Source organism: Benincasa hispida, chromosome 7, assembly GCF_027475165.1.
Source record: "Benincasa hispida cultivar pf3 chromosome 7, pf3_genome.v1.1, whole genome shotgun sequence".
NCBI classification, from domain to species: domain Eukaryota; kingdom Viridiplantae; phylum Streptophyta; class Magnoliopsida; order Cucurbitales; family Cucurbitaceae; genus Benincasa; species Benincasa hispida.
This window is the reverse complement of record NC_143484.1, coordinates 40,536,109-40,563,592: the sequence shown is the minus strand read 5'-3', so window position 1 is coordinate 40,563,592 and position 27,484 is coordinate 40,536,109. Positions and strand designations below refer to the sequence as shown.

General features: G+C 36.8%; 1 protein-coding gene across 1 annotated transcript in view; it reads left to right on the top strand.

The window, feature by feature from the left end:
• Positions 1 to 25,218, top strand: part of LOC120079177 (uncharacterized) — a 50,104-nt gene extending 24,886 nt beyond the window's left edge. Inside the window, exons 4-18 of the mRNA XM_090315327.1 lie at positions 4,758 to 5,276; positions 5,396 to 5,653; positions 6,789 to 6,854; positions 7,598 to 7,777; positions 15,578 to 15,629; positions 15,741 to 16,025; positions 17,183 to 17,293; positions 17,902 to 18,090; positions 18,481 to 18,756; positions 19,888 to 20,511; positions 21,165 to 21,667; positions 21,763 to 21,823; positions 21,917 to 21,985; positions 23,782 to 24,410; positions 24,828 to 25,218. Coding sequence (XP_090171453.1) covers positions 4,758 to 5,276; positions 5,396 to 5,653; positions 6,789 to 6,854; positions 7,598 to 7,777; positions 15,578 to 15,629; positions 15,741 to 16,025; positions 17,183 to 17,293; positions 17,902 to 18,090; positions 18,481 to 18,756; positions 19,888 to 20,511; positions 21,165 to 21,667; positions 21,763 to 21,823; positions 21,917 to 21,985; positions 23,782 to 23,868 — 3,280 coding nt within the window. The 3' untranslated portion in view covers positions 23,869 to 24,410; positions 24,828 to 25,218. The remainder of the gene's footprint in view (positions 1 to 4,757; positions 5,277 to 5,395; positions 5,654 to 6,788; positions 6,855 to 7,597; positions 7,778 to 15,577; positions 15,630 to 15,740; positions 16,026 to 17,182; positions 17,294 to 17,901; positions 18,091 to 18,480; positions 18,757 to 19,887; positions 20,512 to 21,164; positions 21,668 to 21,762; positions 21,824 to 21,916; positions 21,986 to 23,781; positions 24,411 to 24,827) is intronic.
• The last annotated feature ends 2,266 nt before the right edge of the window (positions 25,219 to 27,484 follow it).

Below are 27,484 nucleotides of genomic sequence, written 5' to 3'. Positions count from 1 at the left end.
TTGTAGAGTCCCGTAGTGAGGCTAATAGGTCGATAGTCTCCCATCTTCTTGGCATCAATTTTCTTGGGGATAAGGCATATATAAGTTTCGTTCACATTGGTATTGATGATTCCATTCTTAAAAAACTCTTGGAACACTCTAATTAAGTCAGATTTTTGAATGTTCCATGATTTTTTAAAGAAGTCTGATGTGAAAACCATCAGGCCCCAGAGTTTTCTTAGTGCCCAATGCCTTTATCGCGGTCCAAATCTCAATTTCTGTGAAGGGGGCTTCCATGGATCTAGCTTGTTCCTGGCTAATAGGATCCCACTCCAGGGGATATGGAATAAGTCGATTACTTGGTTTTTTGGTGAAGAGATCCTTGTAAAATGTAATGAATTCGGCCTCTATGTTGGTATTTCTAACCAAACTTAAGTTCCGGTCATTGAGAATTTCTGTGATGTAGTTTTTCCTCTTCTTGGCAGCAACGTATTTGTGAAAAAAGGACGTGTTTTCATCTCCATTGATCAACGGTTTGTTTTGCACTTTTTCCTCCACTTGATTTCCTCGTTTGCATTTAAGGATAGGAGCTGATTTCTAATCAAATATCTTCTATCAGCAAGATCACAAGTGATGGGGCCATTTTCAGATTCTTGATCAATGGTGGCCAATTCCTTTGGTAGAGTATCTCTCTGTGTTTCAATGATACCAAAAGAGGATAAATTCCATTCTTTGATAGCCAACTTCAGCCCTTTTAACTTGTGGTTAAAGCCATGGCCAGGATGCCCTATTAAAGGATGGCTGTTCCACCAAGTTTCAACAAATGGGAGAAAACCTTTGTGGTTTAGCTACATATTTCAAATTTGAAGGGTGCATATCCCCATTTCTAGTTTCCAAGGGTTAAAAGAAGGGTGAAGTGGTCTGATGTTGGCCTGTCCAATCTTTTCATGGATGCATCAATGAATTTTGAGATGATAGAATCAGAGCAAAGGAACCGGTCAATTCTTGTATGTGTAGGAGGTGTGCGAAAATCAGACCAGGTAAATCTTCTATTAGTGAGATGTATGTCAATAAGTTCCCAATGGTCAATAAAGGAGTTGAAGGGCAACATATCTCTATTTGGTCTGCAACCATTAGAGTTTTCGTGGGGCCAACGAATGAGGTTGAAATCGCCCCCAATGATCCAGTTTTCATCCACAAGGCAGAAGAGATCATGGAGCTCATGAATAAAATACTCCTTTTCAGACTCATATGGAGGGTCGTAGACACCTATGAACCAAAATTTGTAACCATCAGCTAGAGTGAAAAGGACAGTGAGAGAGTATGCACCTTTTCTAATTGATGCTGCTAAATGAGAATGCCTCCAGAAGAGCCATTAGCATTCATCGAAGTCTACTCGATCCGTCTGGAGCTCCAAAGAGATATAATAAAAACAGGAGCAATATCGCGACTTTTGGTTTCTTGGAGGGTAACAATTGATGGGTTGTTGGTGTCTAGTCTCTTGACAGTGGCTGTTTTCTTCCACAATCCGAGGCCTCTGATGTTCCAAGAGAGAATTAACATTAGGATGATTGAGAACCCTCCCTGATCAAGGCCTTAGCCTTCTTATCATAAGAAATGGAGCATTCCAATTTCTTGATTTCACGTAAGCCCCTCTTTTGCTTTTCTATAAGTTTATTCCCGTTCTTTCTTGTAGGTATCGATTGAATACAAAAGCCACATTCTTCAAACTAGGGTGCCAAAGCAGTAAGATGAGTCATAGGATTCATGGAAAATGAGTTATAATAAGGTGGTGGGGAGGAAAGGAAGTCTTGCCAATGCGAATCCTTGTGGCTGGGTGATCCAGGGGCACGTTGAAGAGGACTAGTGAGGTAGCAATCAGAGTCAACTTCAGAAGAATGAGGAATGATAGCTATGGAGCATTTGTTGCCAGCAATGAAGGTAGTTGGCTTATGGTTGATAGTAACATTTTTTGGGTCAATGTGTGGGATTTCGGATGGGGATGGTAGGTCAAGGTTTGGTTGTAGTGTGAGGAGGTGGGATTTGTTGCTAATTTTCGAAAAACGGGGGCAAGATGTGGGCTGGTAGGGTCCAAAAGCGTGGGGGCTGGGACATAGATTGTTGTGTGGGACCCGAGAGAGAGTTGGAGGGTGGTGGGGCCAGGGATGGGTTCAATGGAGGTGTTGGTGAAGGATAGTTAGGTCCCATCTGGTTGGTCGAAAAGGGGATAAAAGGGGTTGTAGTTGAAGGAGAGGTGGGTTTCCTCTGGTAAGTATTATTAACCAGTGGTTTATCAAGTGTTTGGTTGGGTTTGGAAGCAATGCCAGTGGACAGGGCAGATTTCTGGCTGATAGTGATAGGCTGTTCTGTATTGTCAACATCACAAGGAAACCTCTATTGTGTCTGCTTGGTATTGTCAACCTCACAAGAGTACTTTTGCTGTGTAAGATCATCATCAACGGAAAAATTTGAAAATTCCTCTTTCTTCGTGCCATTTTTTGCCGGAAGTTTGGCTGATGTGCCATGGATTCCGGCAATAACTCCTATATGATAAGCTGCATTAAAAAAAGGGTGGATACAAGCTAAGGCCGGAGATGAAGATGAGGGGAGCAACACCTTAGTCGGAAGGAAACCAAAGTGGTTTTTTAAACTTTGAGACCAATCTCCATCATATCCATTCTGTTGAGGGTCTTTTTTGCCACATCAATTAGTCCTCCACAAGCTTCCCCAATATATTGAAAAGTTTCCATGTTCCATTTATCAAAAGGGAGGCCTCTCACTTTTATCCATCCTCCATAGGAGGGGACAACCTGTTCACCGTGACATTCATTATGGCTCCAAGAGAGAAGAGGATTTTGTAAGAGCGGATATTCTGCCATCCTTTGTAATTTCCTTCTGATGACCACAATATTGTGGGTAAAGAAAGGTGCCAGGGTCGAAAAGGATTGGGATGGTAGAGAAGAAAAAACGGTGGTGGTTGGTTGGTTATTCAATGCTTCTGGCATCTTTTTCTTTCTTTTCTTTGTTCTCTTTCATTTGTTCTCTTTGGTGTTCACTTCAGCCGTTTTAAAGAATTTTTGGTTCAATGGTGCAATAAGGAGGGCTTTGATGGTCTCTGTGATCCATCGAACAGTGCTCTAGTGGACAGAAATGGGGAAATCGAACAGTGCTCTAGTGGACAGAAATGGGGAAAGATTTATCTTTTGTTTTCTCTGTTATGTAGACTTTGGTGCCTCGTGATGATGGTGTCGATATCAATAAGGAAAATTTTCTTTTCAATAGAAATCTTTCGGGTAGGCTGACAAACAGGAGGAGCATGGCAGCGAACACGTGAAGGTCATGGGTAGGGTTTGGGAGGGGGAAGGGTGGGAGAGAAAGGGGAGGGAGAGAGCATCTCGATTGTGTCTTTGTAATTTTGATCACAATTAGAATTGAAATATAAAATATAAAGGATCAAGAACAGCAAGATAAATCAAGAATAAGGCACTTGGAACCTTTCCTTTTGAGTATGCTAACCCAAGCCCTAAATAACTCAACAATTGCTTGGCTTCCTTCAAAGCCCATCAATCTATTTACCACAAAATACACTAACTCCCTAACTAATTACCCTTATGCGTTTACTAATACCATGTTACTCCGACCCATAAATCCCTCTTAATACCCTTACATATTCTAGATCAGTTTTTGTGGGTCATCCCATTCATGGTGCGAAAAAAGCTTTATGGTTGGCTATAAACCAAGTGTTTTTTGGGTATCCTTAGGGAGAAAGAAATGCAAGAATTTTCAGGGATGTTTTCGCTACCTCTGATTGCTTTCTGATTTTGTTTTATTTCATGTTTTGTATTGGTGTAAAATATACATGCACTCCATTTGGAGATTATAATCTATCTTCTTCTTCTTCTTCTCTTCTTTTTTTTTTTTTTTTTTTTTTTTTTTAAAAAAAAAAAAAATTCTAATCGAAGATCTTTTATGTAGTTGGATGTTGGGAGCCCACTATGCTACCGTTATTTCATTCATCTGTTTCTCTTCTAAAAAAAGAACGTTAATTCCCTAGACTTAGTTAAATGGTCCAATTACTACCCTATATTCAATTTCTGCTAATTCACCACCAATTTTAGTAAAAACTACTATGTAAAAATCTCCGTGAACTCACTAATTTCAACCACATCAAGTTTTTCACAAATTAACCAGTAACTTTTGTCAAAACTCTTAAAATTTAGTCACGTCATTTTCTTTAAAATGTTATAATTTAGTACCATGTTTATTTATTTTTTTTAATTTTAATTCAATGTATGCATATTATAATGCATTTTTTAATGAATTTTCAAACGAAAACTTATTCAGTGGGTAGGAATTGCAACACTTTTTCAAGTTTAAGTTAAGATTGCATCACTTATCTAAACTTGGATGCAATTTGATGAAATTAAAAGTTTGGGGAAAAATTGATAGAATTTGACCAGTTAAGGAATGAAAATTAATTCTTTTCCCCAAAAATCAGTATGGACGACTAGAAAGAACTATTATTTTTGTAGCATCTCAAATGATGCAAGGCTGGTCAGCTCAATTCCAGATGAAAACAAGTCGTTCTTGCTTCGAACTTGACAATGTGCAGCAGAGTTTTCTTTTTGGTCTTTTTTCTTCCCCTTGCATTAAATGATTCCACTGCTCCCGGATGCTCTTTTCTTCATCCTTGAATGCCTTTCCCGACTACTCATTCATTGGATGAGCCATTTCTGCTGTTCTTCGATACGAATTTGTGTGATACTTTGTTTTTGCAGATACAAACCCTCTGAAGAAACATTAATGCAGATAGACCGGTTTTGCTTAAACACAATTAGCGAGTGTAGCTTTAGTCCAAACCGAAGGTCATCACCATGGTCTCAATCTTTGAGTCAACCATCTGCTGCACCTACAACCTCTTCTACTTTTTCTCCATTGCCCGTATCAAGTATTGCCTCTGGAGCACTTATAAAATCACTGAAATATGTTCGCTCCTTGGTGGGACAACACATACCAAGGAGATCATTTCAACCAGCTGCTTTTGCTGGTGCACCTTCTATGTCAAGACAGTCGCTACCTGCACTGTCATCTATGCTGAGTAGATCCTTCAATTCACAATTAAATGCTGCAAGTAGTGGAGAATCTTCAGAGCATAAAGACTCCACAGTTTTATCTACATCAAATTTATCTAATATTGAAGAAGTTGATAGTACGGTTGACCTTGAATACATCTCACCTGATGTCTTGAAATGGCGATGGTTTGGGGAACAACGGTCATCTCTTTTTCAAAGAGAGAGGTAATTAGGTTGTTAAATAACCTTTGTTTTTTTTATGCCTTTCATGCATGCTGTAGTATAAGTTAGTTTGTTTATTCTGCATTCGCTAAATTAAATGCGGAATATGTTTGATGGTCCAGTGATAATTTTGCTAATACTCAAGACTTGAGAACGCGTAATCTTCTAGAAGTAGGTGCAGCAGCACTTTTAGTGGGAGATACAGAAGCCAAAATGAAGGATCAACCTTGGAAATCTTTTGGAACAGCTGATATGCCATATGTTGATCAACTATTGCAGCCTTCACCGGTAGCAACTATAACCAATTCTTCCTCTGCCCGTCTCCACTTGAGGGCTATAACTGCATCAAAGCGCACAAAACCAGGCTTGCATCAGATCTGGTATAGGTTTTTTGTCTTATGTTTATTCTTGCTTCCATTTATCGTTACTTAGCTTCCTCATGCTTACTACTCTGTTTCTTAAAAGATACACTAGACATTAGCTAAACTGAATCCCTACTACTAGTAGTAGGTGTTCATTTGGTATCTAAACTTCGTCCCTGCCCCCCTTTGTGTATCTTAGTTGCCTTTCTAGCTACTATTTTGTTGCATTTTGGTCCTTGCTGGCATGGCCTTTGGCAACAAGAATTGTGGCATTTAATAGAAATGACCTAATTATTGTGACTAAATAACCATGGATTTATTATTTAAAATGTTGGATGAAGATCCAAACTGGGATAAAAAAAATGGTTATATGGTTGATTTGAAAAATATGCTGTACCGTAGCTTAGGACCCTAAGTTACCATTAACTAAATTATTAAAAGAGACGGCCTTTTTCACCCAGTGATAGGCGACTGGTAAATACAAAACCCTCAACAAGCGTTTTCATAAAAAAAATGTTTATAAACCAAATTTTGGTCTTCTTTGAGATGCAAGAATTGTATCTAGAAGTCAAATGGTCAGGTGGGAAATACAATGCACATCAACCAGAAGGGGTTTCTATTCTGTGAGTTGACTTTCTGCTTTTCTCCATGTCAGGGTTGTTGGATATAATACAATCTAAAATAGCAAAGTTGTTAGGAAAATCACAAACTAAAATACTTTAGATTGCCAAAATCCACCCCTAACAAAACAAAAAGTATTAATAGATACCAAACAAATTATTCTCCAATTATACTGAAAGAAAGGTCAACTTTTTGGCAGTACCAAATGATTGTTGTGGTTGGCTCTTATGCGTACTTTCTTTTGGACCCTTTGGTGTAAGCACAAGGGTCGTATTTTTAAGAATTGTTACTCCTCTTTCGATAGATTTATAGATATGGTTTTATTTATGGCTTTTTATTGGTGCAAGGATAAGCATCCTTTCAATCTTTTCAATTGATCTTATTTAGTCTCCAATTGGAAATGCTTCTTGTAATCGCCTATTGGTTTTTGGGCTCTCCCTTATTTCATCCATCAATAAAATGTTTCTTATTAAAAAAAATGAAGGTTAACTTTTATAAATTTGTCTCTTGATATCTTAGTAATGTCATTTAGGGAAGATTCTCCTGGGAGTACATTTCGACCAAAGGCCAGACCACTCTTCCAATATCGTTACTACAGGTACAAAACAATAGATTCCGTCATGAAACCCTGTAAGTTCATAAGGTATAGATTCTAGAAAATCATTAAGCCAGTACTTGCTTATTTCAATTTGTAAAGTCACATAGAGAGTAATTGCCATTCGGAATCATGAAATTGATCAATGCTTAAATGGATTTGCTTGTGATTGATGGCCTTGTTATTACAAGAAATAGTGGTCTTGTTTACATGAATATATGAAACTTACATGCATTTTGAATTTATACATTTGCTCTTCCCCTTTCTGTTGGATATCTCTTCTAGGCTTTTAATGGATGATTGTATGATGTTACTGAAGGGGTAGGCTGGGTGTTACCATATCTTAGTGTCTGTTTCATGCAATTATTACTATTATTTTTTCTTTTTTTCAAGGTATGAATTAATATGAGGGTCTGGCATGTAATATTGATTTAAGATACTGGTTAACATGAGATCTTTATCATGACCTCAACTAGTTATGACATATACCCTGGTCTAAGAGGCCGTTTGTTCGTATCCCCCATTCTCACATGTTATTGAGCTCTCAAAATGTGCATGTAGTATTGTTTCTTTCTTGAAGGTGTATCGTGAGGCCCTGTCATGTAATCAAATGAAAACTTTTAATATTACCTGGAAGATAAAAAGAAAAAAAAAAAACTGAACTCGAACAAGAAGTTTTTATTAATCACGTTCTGAATATCTTGTAGTTGCATTATACCTCACAAAATTAACTTCATGCCCCTCAGTGAACAGCAGCCTCTGAGACTGAATCCTGCCGAGGTGTGCGAGGTTATTGCTGCAGTTTGCTCTGAAATGTCTTCACCCATCGCTAATCCTCTTACAGTAACATCTAGGTTAAGTACAAATAGTGGCAAGCCATCAATGGATGTTGCCGTGAGCGTTCTTGTAAAGCTCATTATTGACATGTATGTTTTTTTTTTTTTTTTTTTTTAAGATGCTTAAATTAAATTACTTCAAATGTTGCAAATTTTTATATACTATTCATCGCCCTCAATCATTTCATCTTTGTGTGCACATGTGTTTTTATTACTCATTCAATTCACTCCATTGCATATATTTGGCACTCTGCACCAAACAATCCTGTGTGTTCAAAATGTTTAATAAAACTGTTCCAGAGTTGGCTGAAGTATCAAATAGTCATTTTCTATCAATTAGGATAGACATTCAATATGGTTTGCTTATGTTAGGAGGAAGAGAGGAGAGCAACAAGATATGCAACCTAAGCCCTGTTTGTTTCATTGGAGTTGTGCTTAGGTTTTAACATGGATAAAAATTATCTGTTGAAAAAGATGAGACATTTTTCCATAGATATTTTATAAGGTCGGAGTGTTAAGAAGTGGGCATGGAGAGTAAACAATACTTGATTTGATGACTTTGATCTGATATGTTTAGTATGTATAGATTGTTTTGTTAGGGGAGAGAGTTAAAAAGTGGGCATTGAGATATTTGATGCCTTTGATATGTTTGTCATGTAATTAAATTATCTATTCTATGCACTATTTTGCTTGATTGATTTTCTTTCTTAGAGCCTAGAGGGGTCCCTTTTCTGTCAGCTTGTCTTTTGTCTTGTTGCATTCTTTCATTTTTCCCAATGGATGGTGGTTTTATTTTTAAAAAATTAAAATTATAAATATATTAAATGTGTTTATTTTACCTCCACCCCAAAATATAATTGTAAAATTTCAATTGATAATTGAATGAAAAATATAGAGTGAGATATATAGATGTTGATTTTAAATTGTTTTAATGTAAGTTTAATGCTCATTGATACCAGAAGGTAAAGAAAAAAGGAGAAATGTAAAGGGTAGAAAAATTTATTGTTGATGAAAAAGACAGAGTAGAGAAAGAAAATAGCACACACAAAGTTTATGTGGAAAACCCTAATCAGGGAGAAAAAACCAAAGGATTCTTATTAGAAGACTGATACAAAAAATACATTGTGACTACTTGCTTAAATAGAAAAAAGGGAAACCCTAGGGTACAAGTAAAAAGACAGAAATGCCCCTAGAGTAAAAAACCCTAATTTCAACACTCCTTCTCAAGTTGGGGTGTAGATGTCAATAAGATCCAACTTGCTCACACAAGAGTCAAACAACTGCTGGGCAATCCCTTTGTTAGGACATTTGCAATATGTTGGCTAGAGGGAACATAGGGGACACAAATGTTGCCACAGTCAAGCCTCTCCTTGATGAAATGTCGATCAATCTCTACATACTTTGTTCTGTCATGTTGAACTGGGTTATTTGCTATGCTTATTGCGGCCTTGTTATCACAATAAAGTTTCATTGGACCGGTGTGACCTTGGTCAAGGTCTCTTAATTTTTTCAAGTCAAATTTCTTCACAGATCCCCAAACTCATGGCTCTGTACTCAGCTTCGGCACTACTTCTGGCAAGTATCCCTTGTTTTTTACTCCTCTATGTGACAAGGTTACCCCACACGAAGGTACAATATCCTGATGTTGACTTTCTATCTACCACAGAACTTGCCCAATCTGCATCCGTGTATGCCTCGATGCATCGTCTGTCAGTCTTTCTGAACATCAAACCTCTCTTTGGAGAAGTTTTCAGATACCTCAGGATGAGCTCCACTGTCCTCATGTGTTATTCGTTCGGAGACTGCATAAACCGACTCACCATACTCACTGCATATGAAATGTCTGGTCTAGTGTGTGAGAGGTATATTAACTTTCCAACAAGCCGCTGATATCTCACTTTATTAACTGGAACACCTTCACTCAGATTACTTAATTTCGCATTCACTTCTATAGGGGTATCAACTGGTTTGCAGCCTGCCATGCCCGTCTCCTTAAGCAAGTCCAGAGTATATTTCCATTGGGAAATTGAAATCCATTCTCTTGATCGAGCTACCTCCATTCCAAGGAAGTACCTTAATTTTCCAAGATCCTTTATTTCAAATTCCTCAACCATTTTCGTCTTTAATCGGTCAATCTCTGAAGCATCATCATCTGAAATGACAATGTCATCAACATATACAATCAAAACTGCAATCTTCCTGGAAATAGACCTCTTAGTGAAGAGAGTGTGATCTGAATGTCCCTGACTATGTTCTTGTGACTTTACAAAAGTAGTGAATCTGCCAAACCAGGCTCCCGGGGACTGTTTTAGTCCATACAAGGACTTCTTTAGTCTGCATACTCTGTGGTTAAACTGTTTCTCAAATCCTGGGGGAGGACTCATGTAGACTTCTTCCTCCAACTCTCCGTTGAGAAAGGCAATTTTCACATCAAACTGGTGAAGAGGTCAGTCTTTGTTAACTGCAACTGAAAGCAGACCCCATACTGTATTCAACTTTGCTACTGGTGAAAAATCAAACCCAAAGGTCTGAGTAAAACCTTTGGCAACCAATCTGGCCTTGTATCTATCAACTGTTCCATCGGGTCTATACTTTATTGTGAACACCCATTTACATCCGATTGCTTTGTGTCCATTTGGAAGAGTAACTTGGTCCCACGTATGATTTTTCTCAAGAGCCCCCATTTCTTCCACGACTGCGGCTTTCTATTCAGGAATTTCCAATGCTGTGTGTATATTGTTCGGTATCACCACTGTATCTAGGCTCGTAGTGAGGGCCTTGAACTCAAGAGACAGGTTGCTATAAGACAAGTAACTCTGCAGTTGATATTTTGTACATGATCTGGTACCTTTCCTTAGGGCAATCGGAAGGTCAAGGGATGCATCTCGATCTTTACTCTCCTCGGACTTCGTACTGCACTTACCTTCCTGCTCATACGTCTCATGCTCTGCCATTTTTCCACTCTCAACAGTGTTTTCAGCTGGAATAGGTGACATTTCTTTTCCAAGTTCAACAATATTCTCTACTGGAACAAGTGTCTCACAATCATCATTTTCTGTCTCGATTACATCCTTGCTGTCATTATCTTCCTTGTCTTTGCTCTCATCATTTTCAACACAAGCATCAATTTTATCACATTTATTACCATCATCAGGGATAGGAACATTAATACCTGGATCTGATCCCCATTCTGACTCATGAACTGGACCCGGAGAAATAACAGGCAGCGTCATTTCCTTTCTGAGATTCCTCTTATAGTATGTGATCCATGGGACTTGTTTGGTCGGTAGAATGGATTTATTAGTACTGATGTCAAGGATGGGTTCGGGCAAGACGGATAGACTCGGACCCCAATTGGTATCTTCACTAGTATTCTCCCCTTGAAGAGAACCATTGGGAAGGAATGGATGATCTTCGAAAAATGTCACATCCATTGAGACAAAGTATTTTCTGGAAGAAGGATGATAACACCTGTACCCACGCTGATGAAGTGGATACCCCACAAAGACACATTTCTGAGCCCGAGGAGTAAACTTGGTTCGATTAGGGCCATGAGTATGGACAAACACAACACATCCAAATACTCGGAGAGGAACATCAGAAATAAGTCGGTTATTTGGATAGGACTCTTTGAAGGAATCTAAGGGGGTTTGGAATTTTAGAGCCGGGACGACATTCGATTTATCAAATGGGCTGCTGTCGGAACAACATCCCCCCACAAATAGGATGGAAAGGAAGTTGACAGCATAAGAGACCAAACAACTTCGATTAGGTGACGGTTTTTCCGTTCGGCCAATCCATTTTGTTGAGAAGTGCACACACAGGAACTCTGATGGACTATTCCTTTGAGATTAAGAAGTCCTTAAAGGAATTATTAAAGTATTCCCGACCATTATCACTTCGGAGAATAGCGATTTTGGCATTGAATTAAGTTTCTATAGAATAGTAGAATTGTTGAAAAACCGATGTAACTTCGGATTTGTCTGTCAGAAGGAAAACTCAGGTTAGCCTAGTATGGTCGTCAATGAAGGTTACAAACCATCGCTTTCCAGTGGTGGTAGTAACAGGTGACGGACCCTAAACATCGCTATGGAAGAGGATGAACGGTTTAGAAGGCTTATAAGGCTGAGATTTAAAAGATACACGGGGTTGTTTGGCTTGGACACGCACATCGCAATTTAACTTAGAGGTATTAACATTATGAAAAAGATGAGGAAACAAATAATTCATATAATGGAAATTGAGGTGCCCAAGGCGAAAGTGCCACAACATATAGTCAGTTTCAGAAACAGAAAAATGAGATGAAAGCAAACTAGTCCTATCACATATCCTGGATGAGGCTTCTTCAGTGAGGAAATAGAGCCCCCTGTCATGTCGGGCAGTGCCAATCGTCATCCCCGAGTTTAGATCCTGAAAAACAACGGTATCAGGTGAGAAGATAACACGACATTTCAAGTCCCTTGTAATTTTACTAACAGATAAAAGGTTATAAGAGACTTTTGGCACATGCAACACATCTTGGAGAACTAAGCCCTCAAAGGGTGACAACCGTCCTTTTCCAGCAACTGGGGAAAAGACCCATCAGCAATCCTGATCCTCTCATTCCCAGCACTTGGTTGATAAGAAAAAAACTGGTCGGAGGAACCAGTCAAGTGGTCTGTAGCCCCTGAATCTAAAATTCATGGTTTACTACATACTAACAAAGCCAAAGGAGTGAAAAGTACCTAATTGGACGATTATACTTACTCCTACTGTACCAGAAGTGCTCTGATTGTTTTCTTGATTCTGAGGCTGTGTCTCCAGTTACTAATTCACCTACCAGTGCCCGGCTTGACTGTCGTTTTTTTACCATTCGGCGACGGCCATGCAACTTCCAGCACTGATTTTTCGTGTGTCAGGGTTTCTTGCAATGTTCACACACTGAAGGTGGCTTACTGTTCTGTTTATCATGGGCTGAAGTTTTGAAAGCAGCAGAATCTGTCAGAGTCACAAGTATATTGTTCATGGCCCCAGACCTGTCTTCCTCTAGGCGTACTTCAGAACAGACTTCCATTAAGGACGGTATTGGACGGGTTCCCAATATACGACTTCGTATTGCATCAAACTTAGAGTTTAGTCCGGCAAGAAAGTCATACACGCGATCGGTTTCCTCAGATTGATAATGCAAAACTCCTCCACACGAACAGTTCCAAATCATCTCACGGCACAAATCCATCTCTTGCCAAAGGAGTGACAGTTTATTGAAGTAAGCTGTAACATCCATTGCCCTTGCTTACACTCATGAACTTGCTTACGTTAGGTATATAACCGAGAAGCGTTTTGTTTTTTGGAGTAGAGTTTTTGGACTGCCTCCCAAATATCTCGAGCCGTGATTGCATATAATAAAGGTTTTCCAACCTGAGGTTCCATACTTCCTATCAAAATAGATCTCAGAAAAGAATCCTCCCCCTTCCAAATTCGTTCTTGGGGGTCGCCTGGCCTTGGTTTTGGTATTTCACCCGTCAGATACCCAAATTTGTGATGACCTTCAAGGGCCATTTTAATGGATTGGGACCCAGAGAAATAATTATCACCATTCAATTTTCCCCTACAATAAAGCTAGAAGAGTTGCCTATAGCTCCAGAGAATAAATTTGAAGAGTATGTAGGGAAAGAAGTTACCGAATTTCCAGGGTAGATCGGTTGATTTTGGTTTAGATCTGATTGGACATTGGATTTCGATCCCAGGGCTTCCCCGATGGCAGCTATCTGCTGCTGGAACATCTCATTCTGTTGCTTAATCTGCAGTTGCAACTGAGTAAACTAATCTTGGATTATACTCTCTTGGTCCCGATGATGGGACGATGATTCTCCCCCTCCAAACCCACCAATGATCGGCGATGACAGTCCCAAACTACTACTCGCATCCGGCTGAAGTATAGGATCCCGATTGCTGAAGTGACAGCCCCTGATTTGATCCATTTCCGGCTGATTCGATTGATGAAACACACTGCGGCTGATCCCGTCGATCATGGCACCCTTGTTCGGCTGTGGCTGAGAAGACCTAGACGGATTTGCGACGACTTGAGGGCTTGGCTGGGAGGAAAAATCGGGTTGGTGCGCATGGGAGGAAGAAACGCTGGGCTGACCCGCGGCTGAGGAGGAGCACCGGTCGGAGATTGCGGCCTGATCGTCTTCGGCGCAACTTGGAAACTTTCGAACAGAGGTTGCGATCCATGGGAAAAATCGACTGCGGCTGCCGACTTCAGCTTCTGCGACTGGATCTGATCATCGAACGGCTGGTCGGGTCTGTTGGGAGCTTCAACTTCAGATGAAATCGGTTGGAAGCTTACCGGCTGGTCGGCTCTGATCGGCTAGTTGGATCTGGTCGGTCGGTCATCACGCTGAAGATGGGGAAGAACAGATTGGAAATATCTGTCAATGGCGTTTTGGATAACAATGGTTATATCTGGGCTATTGGTTTGGGATTCTCCTATTGGGTTTTCCTCAATGGTGGCCAGGGTTTCGTCTCCGTGCTCTGATACCATGATGAAAAGACAGAGTAGAGAAAGAAAATAGCACACACAAAGTTTACGTGGAAAACCCTAATCAGGGAGAAAAAACTACGGGATAAAGGATTTTTATTAGAAGACTGATACAAAGAATACACCGTGACTACTTGCTTAAATAGAAAAAAGGGAAACCCTAGGGTACAAGTAAAAAGACAAAAATGCCCCTAGAGTAAAAAACCCACAATAGTTAACATTTTTTTTTAAAAAAAAAAAAAATTATGATAGAATTTATTATTATTATTATTATTATTATTTATTTTTAACACCATGCTGTTCATAATTGTATAACCTTTATTTTATTTGGTTATAAGAAGGAAAAATAAACCGTCAACGTTGGCCCAAATGGTTGCTCTGATACCAAATTGATGTAGCCTAAATGATAAAAGGAGAGAAATCTCCAAGAACCAAGATTGTAAATCTTTTATTAGAATGAATAATGTATTTCATACAAGAGGAGAATGTCCCTTTTTTATAGAGTTCTATTACCAGTGGGGTAAAAAGGGAATTACCCTAGAATATTGCCTAATTACCCCATTAACTCCTATTCTTCCGTATCACTATGGTTTTGCCAAATGAAATATCTAGTATCCTAGCATTAGTTTTTGTGGGTCATCCCTTCCATAGTGTGAAAAAGACTTTTTGGTTGGCCATAAATTGAGTTTTCTTTGGATATCTTTGGTGCGAGAGGAATGTGAATATTTAGGGATATCTTCACAACCTTTGACTGTCTTTTTAAATTTGATTTTATTTCATGTTTCTATTGGTGTCAACATAAATAAATACACGTTTAGTGATTATAGTCTTTCTTCTATAATCTCCCGACCACGAGGTTTTTAGCACTTCATCTTTAGGTGTTGGGAGCCTTTTATGCATCTTATTTCATTCATCAATAGAATTTGTTCTCTTCTAAAGAATCATATATTTTGATCTCCCTCCATCCACACACAAACCCAACCCCCCCTCTCCTCTCTCCCTCTCTCTCTCTTTTTTGTGTTTAAAATGTGTGCTGATCTTGAAGCACATCTGAATTTATTTTGAGTCTTTATTCATGAATTATTTTCTTCATTTGTTCTGATCTAAATTCTTAGGTGTAGCAACGCGACCTGTTTCTCTTATTTTGAGATGACATTATCCAAGATATAAACAATCTGATAGATCAGAATATTATCGTCTTTGAGGAATGTAAATGATAACCTTAATCCAAATTTTTATGTATTTCTCAAGTTCAAGGCTTTGTAAATAATTTTGATTGAGCCAATTGATGTTTTAATATGGTTGCCTTTTGTATAATTTTATGTTGGTCAAGCATGAGTGGAATTATTCAATAATTTCTCTTACAGGTATGTTTTGGATTCTGGGATTGCTGCACCTCTCACTTTATCCATGCTCGAGGTGATGTATCAGTTCTGGATCGATTTATCATTCAAAACTTATCCAAATAGCATATTTTCTCCCATTTAAGGTTATTTTAACATTATTTCTTAATTTTTTTTTTCCTTAAAGGAAATGCTTAGTTCTCCAAGGTCAACCTGCAAAGTTCGTGCATTTGATTTAATCTTGAACCTTGGTGTTCACGCTCACTTATTAGAACCGATCACGCTCGATGAAAATCCTACAATTGAAGAAGAGTACTCTCAAGAATCATATCTTGCGGAAGAAGCCCAATTTAATTCACAGGGGAAGAAAAATCTTGATTCTTCTAACAACATCAGTGCAACTTCATCTATTAACAAATTTGAATGTTGGATCCTCAACATCTTGTATGAGATACTGCTTCTTCTCGTCCAGGTATGTATGATATTTCATGCTTTTGCAAAAAAATTTCCTTCTTCAATGATGACAGCTCAGTCCAAAAGCACCAAGATGATTTTTGGAATAATTTGGCAGAAGCTTCTGATTTTTGCAACGTTCAAGTCCTCCAAGAAAAAAGTTGTCAAATGCAATACTATCCATTCTTTTGGGAAATCTGGCTAGAACGAAATAATAGAAGTTTCAATGGGAAGGATAGGAGTGTAGGAATTTTATGGGAGAAAATGCTTATTGATTCTTCCTTAGAAATAATGGACCAAACAATGCAATTGGAACTCTCTGAAGATTCTGCATGCTCTTGTATTCTTTTCGTGTGCTCTTGTATTCTTTCCTCTTTTCTCCATAGTGAAATCTAGCCAAACCGCTCCTAAACAGAACACTTCGAAAGACTAAACAGCAGGGTAAAGTTTACCCACTAACCTTAATTAGACCCTGAAAGGACCCCCTCATAAAAGCCAACATACCCCTATTGGAGCAAGGTAGCGTTGTAGGGCCCCTCAACCTTCCTTTGGCAATGGCATACCAAGAGCTCTTTGTACTAACGTAAGGGGACAATTAGTAGAAAACCACCCGGAGTAATCCCTTCTCTATCACAAAACGGCTCTAGAGGAGCGAAAAGTGTAATGAGAATCTAGCAAAATGCTATGGTGCACAAAGCAATTGACTGATATGACAATTTTGATCCTAATGTGCACAACTTGTTAAGGAACAAAGTGCCTAATTCTACCTAAGTTACGGTTCCATGATTTCAAATTGTTAGTCCCTTGAATTCTCTGCTCGAACAAATGATCCTGGATGTTGCATTGCACTGTTACATGGGAGATGCATATTTGTAGTTTTCTATTATGGGCTAGAGCACAGTTTTAATGGGATTACGAATTTTAACTCATGATTAGTCACAAGTAATTAAATCAATCACCAAATGAAGGAGGGAATGAACTTAACGTCAATTCAGCTCATGACATGATTTGCAGGGAATGCTTTGGGAAATTTGTTTGAAGGTTACTTCTTAGATAGGACTGTGATTGTATGTGCAAATAAGGGCATGGTACAAAATTGTAATGGAAGATGTGTAACTACAATTGCTCATGGTCATTATTTTGTAAATATCTAAAATGTCCATTTTGTGATTTCAGATTGAAGAGAAGGAAGAATCTGTCTGGACGTCTGCTTTGAGCTGTTTACTGTATTTTGTTTGTGATAGAGGCAGACTCAGGAGAAGCCGACTAAAGGGCCTTGACATAAGGGTGAGTTGTTTGTTAACTTGCCTCAAAGATATCCCAATATATCAGGGTTGAGAGGATTAGACCAATGAACTCAACCTCACTGATGGACTAAATAAACAGCCATATGCCAAAAAACTTATTAAAGCTTCAATACAGTTTATTCCAAATATATTTATGTGGCCCTTTTCGGTTCTTATGAAAAAGGTTTAGTAGATGTGTAAGCCATGTAGTTCTCGTGTAAATTATACCGTTCTTCTTGTGGCAAATACATTGAGCCCGCTGCCTACTTTCTAGTTTCTTGTGATCTTGAAATTGGTTATGCCTATCTGGTTTGTTTGCAGCAAGGAAATGTAAATTGTTTTAATTCTATTCTTCACTAAATTTTCTTATGATATTTTCATCTCATTGCTTTATTGACAACGGGTGGCAAATACATTGGACCCTCCCCCTACTTTCTTGTGACCTTGAAACCAGTCATCTCATGCATGCTCATTTGGCTTATTGTCAATAGGGAAATGTACATTGTAACAATGATATCGTCATTAGTTTTTCGTATACTATTTTTATTTAGCTACTTTATTGATGACGGGATATGATGCTTTATTTTCTCTTTCTTTCTTCCCTTTCAGGTTATTAAGGCATTTCTAGAAACTAGCAGGAGAAACTCTTGGGCTGAAATAGTTCATTGCAGGCTTATTTGCCTGTTAACAAACATGTTCTATCAAGTCCCGGAGGAGCCCACAGAGGTTGCTTCAAGCCCCATATTTCTTGTAGATCAGGTGGATCTGGTTGGAGGAACTAAGTTTATTTTCTTTGAGGTATGCTAATTTGTTTACAGTTTAGCAGCAGGACTAATGAGACCCATTCCTGGGAAGAAATTTTGATGTACTTTAGCCATTGATAACTGCAAGAAATGTCGTTACTACATCCATTTTTGTTGTTGGGAAGCTTATATACCTTAGACTTAGAGATACCCCAAGTCAAATCCTTAATTTGTTGGTTTAACTTTTAAGGTAGTTACCAGTTTGTGGTAAGTTGAATTATTTGACTGACATGTTGGGAGTCTAGTTATTTAGAATTTCCTCAAGATTAAAAGTGACATTCATTCCTTTTCTTATTTGTATGAGGAGAAGTGATGATAACTGATTAAAAAATGATTTAAAACTATGTCTAACTTTTCTAATATTTTTAGTATTTTTCTACTGCAGTATTCTCTAGCAAACTCAAGAGAAGAGCGGAGAAATCTCTTTCTGGTGCTTTTTGATTATGTTTTGCATCAAATAAATGAATCTTGCATCACAACTGGAGTTATGGAATATGGTGATGATGAGATACAACCCCTTGCAACCCTGTTCACCCTCGCCAATGCACCTGAGGCTTTTTACATCTCAGTTAAGCTTGGAGTGGAAGGTGTTGGAGAGATTTTGAAAGCGTCTATCTCATCAGCATTGTGTAGATATCCTAATAGTGAGCGACTAAATATGGTATGGCTCATCTAAACTTGTCAATCTAGGGTGCCTACATGCTTTGTACAATAACAGTTCCAATTGGGATGGAGTCATAAATTTATCTGGAATCTTAGTGGCAGCTTGCATACATATTCTTGGGAATTTCTAGGGCCCCTCAAATATCTCTTTCTACCTGCAATTCTTTTAAATCATTTTTACTTGATGAACATTGTACATTAAATGTTTATTCTAACCCTTTCTGTCCACTTCTTTTTACTTCTATCTCCATCTGTCAACCTCCACCACCCATTTATCGACATCAGCTCCCTCTCGCCCTTCTCTCTCCTTGTCTCTCTGAAAGCAAGAAACCTTTTGCATATTCCCTCAGATGAGGAAGGAGGGAACTCCAATAGGGAAAGGAGGGAGAATTGGTCAGTTGGAAGATGGGGACCTGTTAGTTTAATATTTTGGAATGAGAGTCTAGATCTCAATAATATGAGATGAGGTGGACGAGGATTTGTAGTGTGACTGGGTTTGAGGAAGGGACATTTTAGAAAATTTCCCATCCTTATCTAAAATTATTTTTGTTTAAAATTATGAACAATTATGATGGGGAGGGGACAATGTGGAATGCAAAATCCAAAGCAAATATTTAATAGTCTCCTTTAGTAATTACCATTTAGAAGGAAAGGGATCTCCTATAGGCAACAGGGACAAGAAGCTAGATTGAACCTGCTCAAGTGTATTTTGTGATTATGTTAGGCCCCCTATTGTAAATATGTACTCTACTCTCTGTGAAATGGGAAAGTATGATACTGAGAGTTAGTTAATGGTGCACATTGCTTATATGCGTCAGAGAGGAGATAAAGGGAGGGTATTGGTTATTTTGGAAGGAGTAGCATCTTGGAGAGTTCTCAGCCCTCTTGAGTTGATTCGAGGTCTTGTAGGTTGATCTTCACCCCTTACTCTTTTATAAAAAACATAATACTATCTGATACCTATAAGAACACTCTATCTTATTATTGTCAACTGGAAGCCTTCTTGTAAATTTACTGGCTTTTAGGTGGTACAAATTATTCTTGTAAGACTTTGAGATCAAATGTATTTTTCTCTTAATTTTATCCAACTTAAACTTGACAATAACATTTGATTGTTCTTTTTTTGCAGCTCTCGGAGAATATAATGGAGAAATTTAATACAATAATCAAATCATTTACACATTTGGACAATGAGTTCTCTTATATGATACAGATAACCAAATCTCTCAAACTTTTTGAAAGCATTCAAGGTTCTATGTTAAGAAATGGTGTTAGCATGAAATCCAAACTATCATGGGCCACTCTGCATTCCCTTCTTCATTCAGAGAGAATTGCTTATCGTCAAAATGGTTATGTTTGGCTAGGCGATCTTCTTTTTGAAGAAATAACTAGTGAAAGGGATGAAAATATGTGGACAAATGTGAAAAAATTACAGCAGAGAATCACATACGCTGGTGTAAATGATTATTCATCTGCTTCGGACATACCCCTTTCCATCTGGCTTATGTGTGGACTTTTAAAGTCAAAACACAACATCATTAGATGGGGCTTTTTATTTGTTGTAGAAAGACTTCTTATGCGATGCAAATTTTTGTTGAATGAAAATGAAATGCGAAATTCTGGCAGCAATGATCTTGGCCAGGCATCCAAAGATAGCCGTCTTGAGAAAGCTAATGCAGTGATAGATATAATGTGCAGTGCTCTTTTCTTGGTCTTTCAGATCAATGAAACAGATCGCATCAATATTTTAAAGGTATTTCTTTAATGATATGAACATAATGTCAGCATATGCTCTTTGCTCTACATTTTAAAGTCATGGAATTGAAAAACTGAAAAACACTGGAGAATGATGCACCCATGAAGCGTCAGACATCTATGATGCTAGGTGTCACGGAGGCAAGACTCTAGGCTTATATGTCCATATGACTTTGCAAGATCTAGTAAACCTTTTAAATGTTCTTCTCTAAAAAAGTAAACCGTTTAAAGGTAATTTTGGATTAGAGAAGTCCTTTTCAGGAAAACTTGAGCCTTGTACATATTTTTTCACCACTTTCTGTTGTCTCATCAATGATCTTATTTCTAGTTTTGTTACTGTTTTAGATGTAATATGCTTTTTAAATATGCAATTGGGTATGTTCTAATAATATCATTTCTTATTTATACTATTTCTGATCCTGCTGGAGTATTAGAAAATTTAAAAGAAGTGATGAGTATATTTCTTCTGTATATTCTGATGTCTTCTTGATTTTGATATTTCTAGCCGTTTTTAAATAGCATTCGTGTTTATGGTGCTCATGGAATCCAAATAGATATTTGTTTATTGCACTATTTTATGAGCTATTTCAGTGATGGAATCTCCTTTTCACCCTTGTTATCTGGACTTTAATTAGTGTTTTTTGTGGACAGATGTGCGACATACTCTTCTCTCAATTATGCTTGAGAGTACCACAAGCTTCTGACTTACCAATTGGAGATGATCTGCCCCACGGCAGAGTTATAGATTACTCAGGTGAAAGTAAAATGATAGGGGTTATTGAATCTGAAGCTAAACTGGATGGTAATTACTTTGGTGAGCTAAAGGAGGAGAAAAGCAGATATAGTAAAACTTATAACAATCCTCTTGATCATGAGACAGCCTCCATGGCAGCATTACTGCTTCAAGGACAGACTATTGTCCCCATGCAGTTGATTTCTCATGTTCCTGCTGCTCTGTTCTACTGGCCGTTGATTCAACTTGCTGGAGCAGCAACAGACAACATTGCTTTGGGTGTTGCTGTTGGAAGCCAAGCAAGAGGGAACCACCCAGGTGCCGCCTCCGACATCCGATCAGCGCTGCTCTTACTCCTAATTGCTAAGTGCAGTTCTGATTCATCTGCTTTCCAAGAAGTGGATGGGGAACAATTTTTCAGGTCACTCACGCATAGCTCTCTCTCTCTCTCTCTCTTCCTGAATCTTCTTTCTATGTGTGGATATGTTTAAGTGTTGCTTCGTTGGATTCTTACAGAGAGCTTCTAGATGATACAGATTCAAGGGTGGCCTATTACTCTTCAGCGTTTCTTTTGAAGGCAAGGAAATTCCTTCCGACCGCGAAATATATTTGTATGAAATTTCAAGTTTCTTTTTCCTTTTGTTAATGAATGAAGTTTTTTTATTTTCAGCGTATGATGACGGAGAAACCTGAAAAGTACCAATACATGCTTCAGAATCTTGTAATTAAAGCTCAGCAGGTGATGTTATCACATTTGTTGTCAAAGTACAGATTCTGATTTGATTAATGTATCTGCAGAACATCATCAATCTATTTGTATTAGGCATTCACGTCATCTTTACTATGTTCCTGCACATAAACAAAGTGTTCTTTTTTTAAAAAAAAAATCCTCTCTCCTTTGCTTTTGCCTTCTGGGTATGAAACTGAACTTTCATTGAGAAAAAAATGTAAGTTCAGACAAAATTGAAAGGAGTACAAGGGCGAGCAAAGGACCCCAACAAAAAACAAAGGGCAAGAGGGAGGTCAAATCATTTACCAAATGAGTGAGGGGAAAAAAGAAAAGAAAGAAGTTGGGGTTTTAGAGTAGATGATGCACACAAGTGAATGAACTACTCCGAAGTCATTCAATACCCCAAAATGTACATCATGCTGCCATATTTATAGATGTGGCAGAAACGAATTGGTAAAACAGGGATAGAACCGGCTGTAAGGTAGCTGGTTGGTGGATTAAATATATCCACCAAAAATACAAGAACTTGACCAAGAACTTAAAGAAATAAAGCTACTCAACTAAATACAAGAAACAAAGAAGAACAAACAAGAATGATCAAGAAATGCCAAGAATACCAAGATGTCCCTTATGTCACTAGATATGCCCTTTAGTTATAGACCTAATGGAAAGCAAAAATATCACAATGATTGATGTATTTTGAAAGTTTTAGGCTTCACATATATTTTAATTTAGTTTTTCTCACGCGGAACATTACCCTGAAGGCTGTGGTGCCTTTGTATAAACAGATTCTTTGATTTGGCTGCAGCTTCTCATATCTTTTCCATGTGCAGTCTTTATTTTTAAGGATAAACAATACTTGTATCAAAATAGATAGAGCATATAAGAAAAGGGGGAGGGAAACGAGAAACCCAACCGTCTCTTACAAAACTTGGGAAATTATTTGTTTTTTGTTTATCTTTTTAATTTTTATTTTTTGGGTAAGAAACCAAGCTTTTTTTGAGGAAAATGGAAGAATATATAAGGGCATACAAAAAGCAAGTCCACAACTACCTACAAGAATGAAGTCCAATCCAAAAGAATGATACTAAGCAAAGCTGATAATTACAAAAAATCAGATAGACAAACGCCCCAAGACGCCTCCAAACCTCCTCCAGAAACCTTTTCAAAATTATACCGTTCCTCTCCATCCACACTCCCCACAAAATAGCTAAAGTCTGCCACAAGATCTTTATCACAAAACAGCGAGTTCATCACAATCTCTCATCTCTTCAAACAAAGACCGGAACTCCCTCTTATGAACTGCAACAACTTCAAAAAATCTAAAGCACCGGCTCTAGAGAGAGTAAGTATACTTTGGGAGGTTACAAAATTTTCGCCACTCAACCTGTAGAGGTTTTAAGGATAGGTGGCAGTGCTCTCTAATCGTGAAAGTCCCCTAAAGAAATAAAAAGATCAGAACTTAAATTTGTAGGTAGTAATTTATTGATAAATTTTCATTCAACTCTATACTATTATTTAGTTTATGTGAAAGTTCAATTTGATATTAGTAGCAAAAGAAAAAAGTATAATTTGATTTTAGATAAATGAATGAAAATCTACATCACACGTTATAAAATGCACTCCTATATTCCTTACATAGTTGTCTTACTTTTTGATTTTATATCCCAATTCACGCATGTCAAACACATCTTCAAGTTTCTCACAATATTGATTGAATTACTTTTAACCAAGATGTTCTCTTCGTTTGATAACTGAGCTGAAATTGCTAACATGCTTGCTTGCTTTCTTTCCTCACCATGCAGAGCAATAATGAGAAGCTGTTGGAAAATCCATACCTTCAGATGCGTGGTATACTTAAGCTGGCAAACGATATGGGCTTCGAGTTGTGATTTACTCTGATTTTCTGGAAGCGTTCTGTTTTTTACATGGATACATCACATTCAGCGGTGTGCAGAAAAAGTTTTGATATGCATGGTGTTTCGATCACTTGCTTTAATTTCCATCTTTGGAGCATATGAAGAAATGCACCTGACTAAGTGTACATGACAGAGCTCGTCTTCTCATATGGGAACTTAATTTAGATCAAGCTAGGAGAATGACTATCCATTGAGAAAGGCGATAGTGATACATTGGGATGATATTGTTTATTCGTAGTTTTATCTTGCCACTGTACAGTTGTTTCTAGCCATCAACTCCGATTTTCTTTGATAAGCACGCACGAAGGAAGATGATGAGCTAATTTGATCACTGGCCGTGCAGATTAGCTATTGTAGAGATCCCTCCTCGGCTATGCCAATTAACTTTTCTTTTCAACCATAAGTCAAGGAGAAAACAACTAAGGCATTCGGGAAACCCCTTTAGATTACTCATTTGTCTGCCTCATTCTGCCACAAATCATTGGACATGGAAGCTTTTTTAATATTTTCATCAGGTATTACCTATTATCTCAACGTTTCTCTTATTTTCTTTCCTTTTTTCCAAATGAACGCTTTCTTTCTGTGCTGCAACATGGAGTATAATATTCCTTGAGAAACCTATCGCTTGCTTTTTATATCATCTCCATGCTTCTCTTATTTCTTTTTTTTTTGTCTCAAATGAATACCATCTTCTTTTTGTGTTGCAACATGGGATATCAATATTCTTTGAGAAATCTATCACTTGTTTTTTAATAGAAAAATATTTAGATGCATCCCAGACTACACCTATCCTTGTGCATTCTACCAAATTATCCACTCAAAGTTCATCTTTCTTTTGTGTGATGCATAGATAGGTGTATCTTGAGATGTACCCAGGTATTGTTCTTTATTATATTTATTGCACTGATACGTCTTCTTTTTGGTGAAAACAGCTGTATGTCGTGTATAATGTTTTCGGACGACTTGCAAGTGAAACTTGAGAAGATTCATTTCATTTGTACAGAAATCACATTACCTCCAACAAGCCTTCTTCTGTTTTTGTCATTCCTGAAGGCAATCTTTTAACCATGTTATCTTTTTTTTCTTTTTTCTTTTTCTTTCTTTCTAGAATCTTCTTTTGTTTTTTCCAAGTCTGTAAAGTCAGCTTAACTGAGGGAGAAAATATCATCAAAATGTATCCACCATATGGCTCACTAGTCTCATTTTTCAGAGCATTGCAGGTGTCCGTTATTTTTAGGACATTTAACTGCCTGCTTGCCTGGTATGGGTTTTTCTGGAAGCTATCTTTGTGATAATTATTATTATTGCTTCTTTAACATTTAATCTTGTGCTTTTTTTTTCCCCACAGCCACAGTTGGTAATCTGAAATTTCCATTTTGCTCTGCTGTAATGTATTGATATCTGATCATGTAGACTTTTGCTACTGAAAAATGTTAACCTGCAGTTTCCAGTTTGTTTATGTAGAGAAGATGAATGTTGTTAGCAAAAGGGCCATTTTTTTTCTATTTGATGTTTGTTTTGTTTTGTTTTGTTTTCAAAGGCGTAGTTTCACATCTTTATTTTAAGTTGGCTTTCAAAAATGATAGTAGTATGTGAAAATTTATTTTTCTTTTTGGAATTTGGATTAACTTTCTTGCAAATCATTATAAAAAATTGTGAGAAATCAAGTACAATTTTCAATAAATTAAACTACCTTAATTTTAATAAATAATTGCAAAATCTTGAATAATCTCTTTAAAATGTTTCTTTCTTTGACAGTCTCCCGTCTCCTCACTAAACTTTTTTCCCTAACTCTACTCTCACTTACAAAAAAGATAGCTTCATAGTTCATAGTTCATACGATAAACTTTATATGTAATATGAAATCTATTCATACTATAGGTTATGTAAGGTTATGAACGTCTAAAAGCTTAAATAAGGTAGAATGATTTATGGTGATATCTTGCCAATTTGTATTAATGGTCAGGTGATATTTCTCTAGTATACCATGTGTATAATTTTAAGAGAACAGAAAAGAAATATAACAAGATTTTTCATTTTTGGAAAAATACATATAGAGTACATGTGTATAATTTTATTGAACCGAGTAGAAAATGTTCTTAAGTTTAGAGTTTAGACCATGTGTTCTATTGTAGGCTCGGAGTCATACATAGAAAAGAAATTACTAGTTTCATCTTTGTAGGGCTCATTTTAGAACTTGTCTACCTTGCAACTAGTGTCTTTAAATATTTGCTAGTAAAGAGACGTTGACATGCAACACACGTAGTTAAATTTGTTTATAACATTAATTTTTTTTATAGACATTTCTTTAAAGAGTTTTATGGTGACATTTGAATATTGAATGAATATATTTTTTGTTTTGCTTGAATGGTAAGTATTTGACATAAATTTAAGAATGAAAGAAATCATCACTAAAATTATAAATTGATTTAGGTTAATTTACGATAATGATAGATTTTTATGGTGAAATATAAATATTGAATGAATATTTTATGAAGTCTAGATTATAAATATTTGACATTAAATTTTAAAATAACGAAAGAGATAGTAATAAAAAAATGATACACAAAATTATAATATATATGATGTAATTGAAATAAATGTTATAAACTAAAATTTATAAAGGAAGTGACATGAAAGGATAGCGTATTATTCTTTTGGGTTATGGGTTGCTGTTTATATGTTAGTGGTCTCATTTGCAAAAAATGTGTTTTGCTCTAAAGATTTTTTTTTTTTTTAAAAAAATAATAAATCTTGAGCTGCCTTTAAATATAATTATTAATAATTAATAATTAAAATTGAGGGGTATTTGGTCCATCGACTTCATAAGTGGGTGTTAAATACTCAACTTCAATAGCGTTCACTATTGAAATTTGTACATTTATTGACAAATTTCATCTCTCTCTTTTGTGTATTTATCAAGAAACTCTATCTTACAACTCCATATTCTAAGCACAGACTTTCTAACTTCAACATATTAACTAGACTTCACAACTCAACTTAATACCATAAATACTACTTGAAGGTATAATAAACATGTCATTAAAAATGAAGGAAAATGTAAGGAAATAAAGATTTCCTTTACATAGATTTGCCAAGATATCAACTGATCAGATATTAATTGTTTTCTTTGGCAAGTAGTTAAAATATTAATAATAATAAAACAAGGATCAAAACAATATTTTATTATATGAGTTTGTTCATATATTAGGGCGGTTTGGTGCATAAATTTGGAATCTTAAACCTAGAAATGTTAAGCATGAGATTAGACAGTATGGGTTTAAGAAAATTGTTTTTGGAGTGCAACTCCTAGAAATTTGAGTTTGAAGGGAATGAAGTCCAGATTTATAAATCTTGAGTTTGTGAAATATTTTTTTATATTTAATTAGTGGTTTGATATTAGATTAATTCAAACTTGTCATCTTAATTATTTTAATATAGTTGTTTAAAATAAATAAAAAATTGAGAAGAATATTTATTATTATTTTTTAAATTTTGAAATAGATATGTGACTAAATTTATAATTTTATTTAATTTATTGTTTTATTAATTTGACATTTTGATTTTACTAGATTTTGAGATAAAGCTT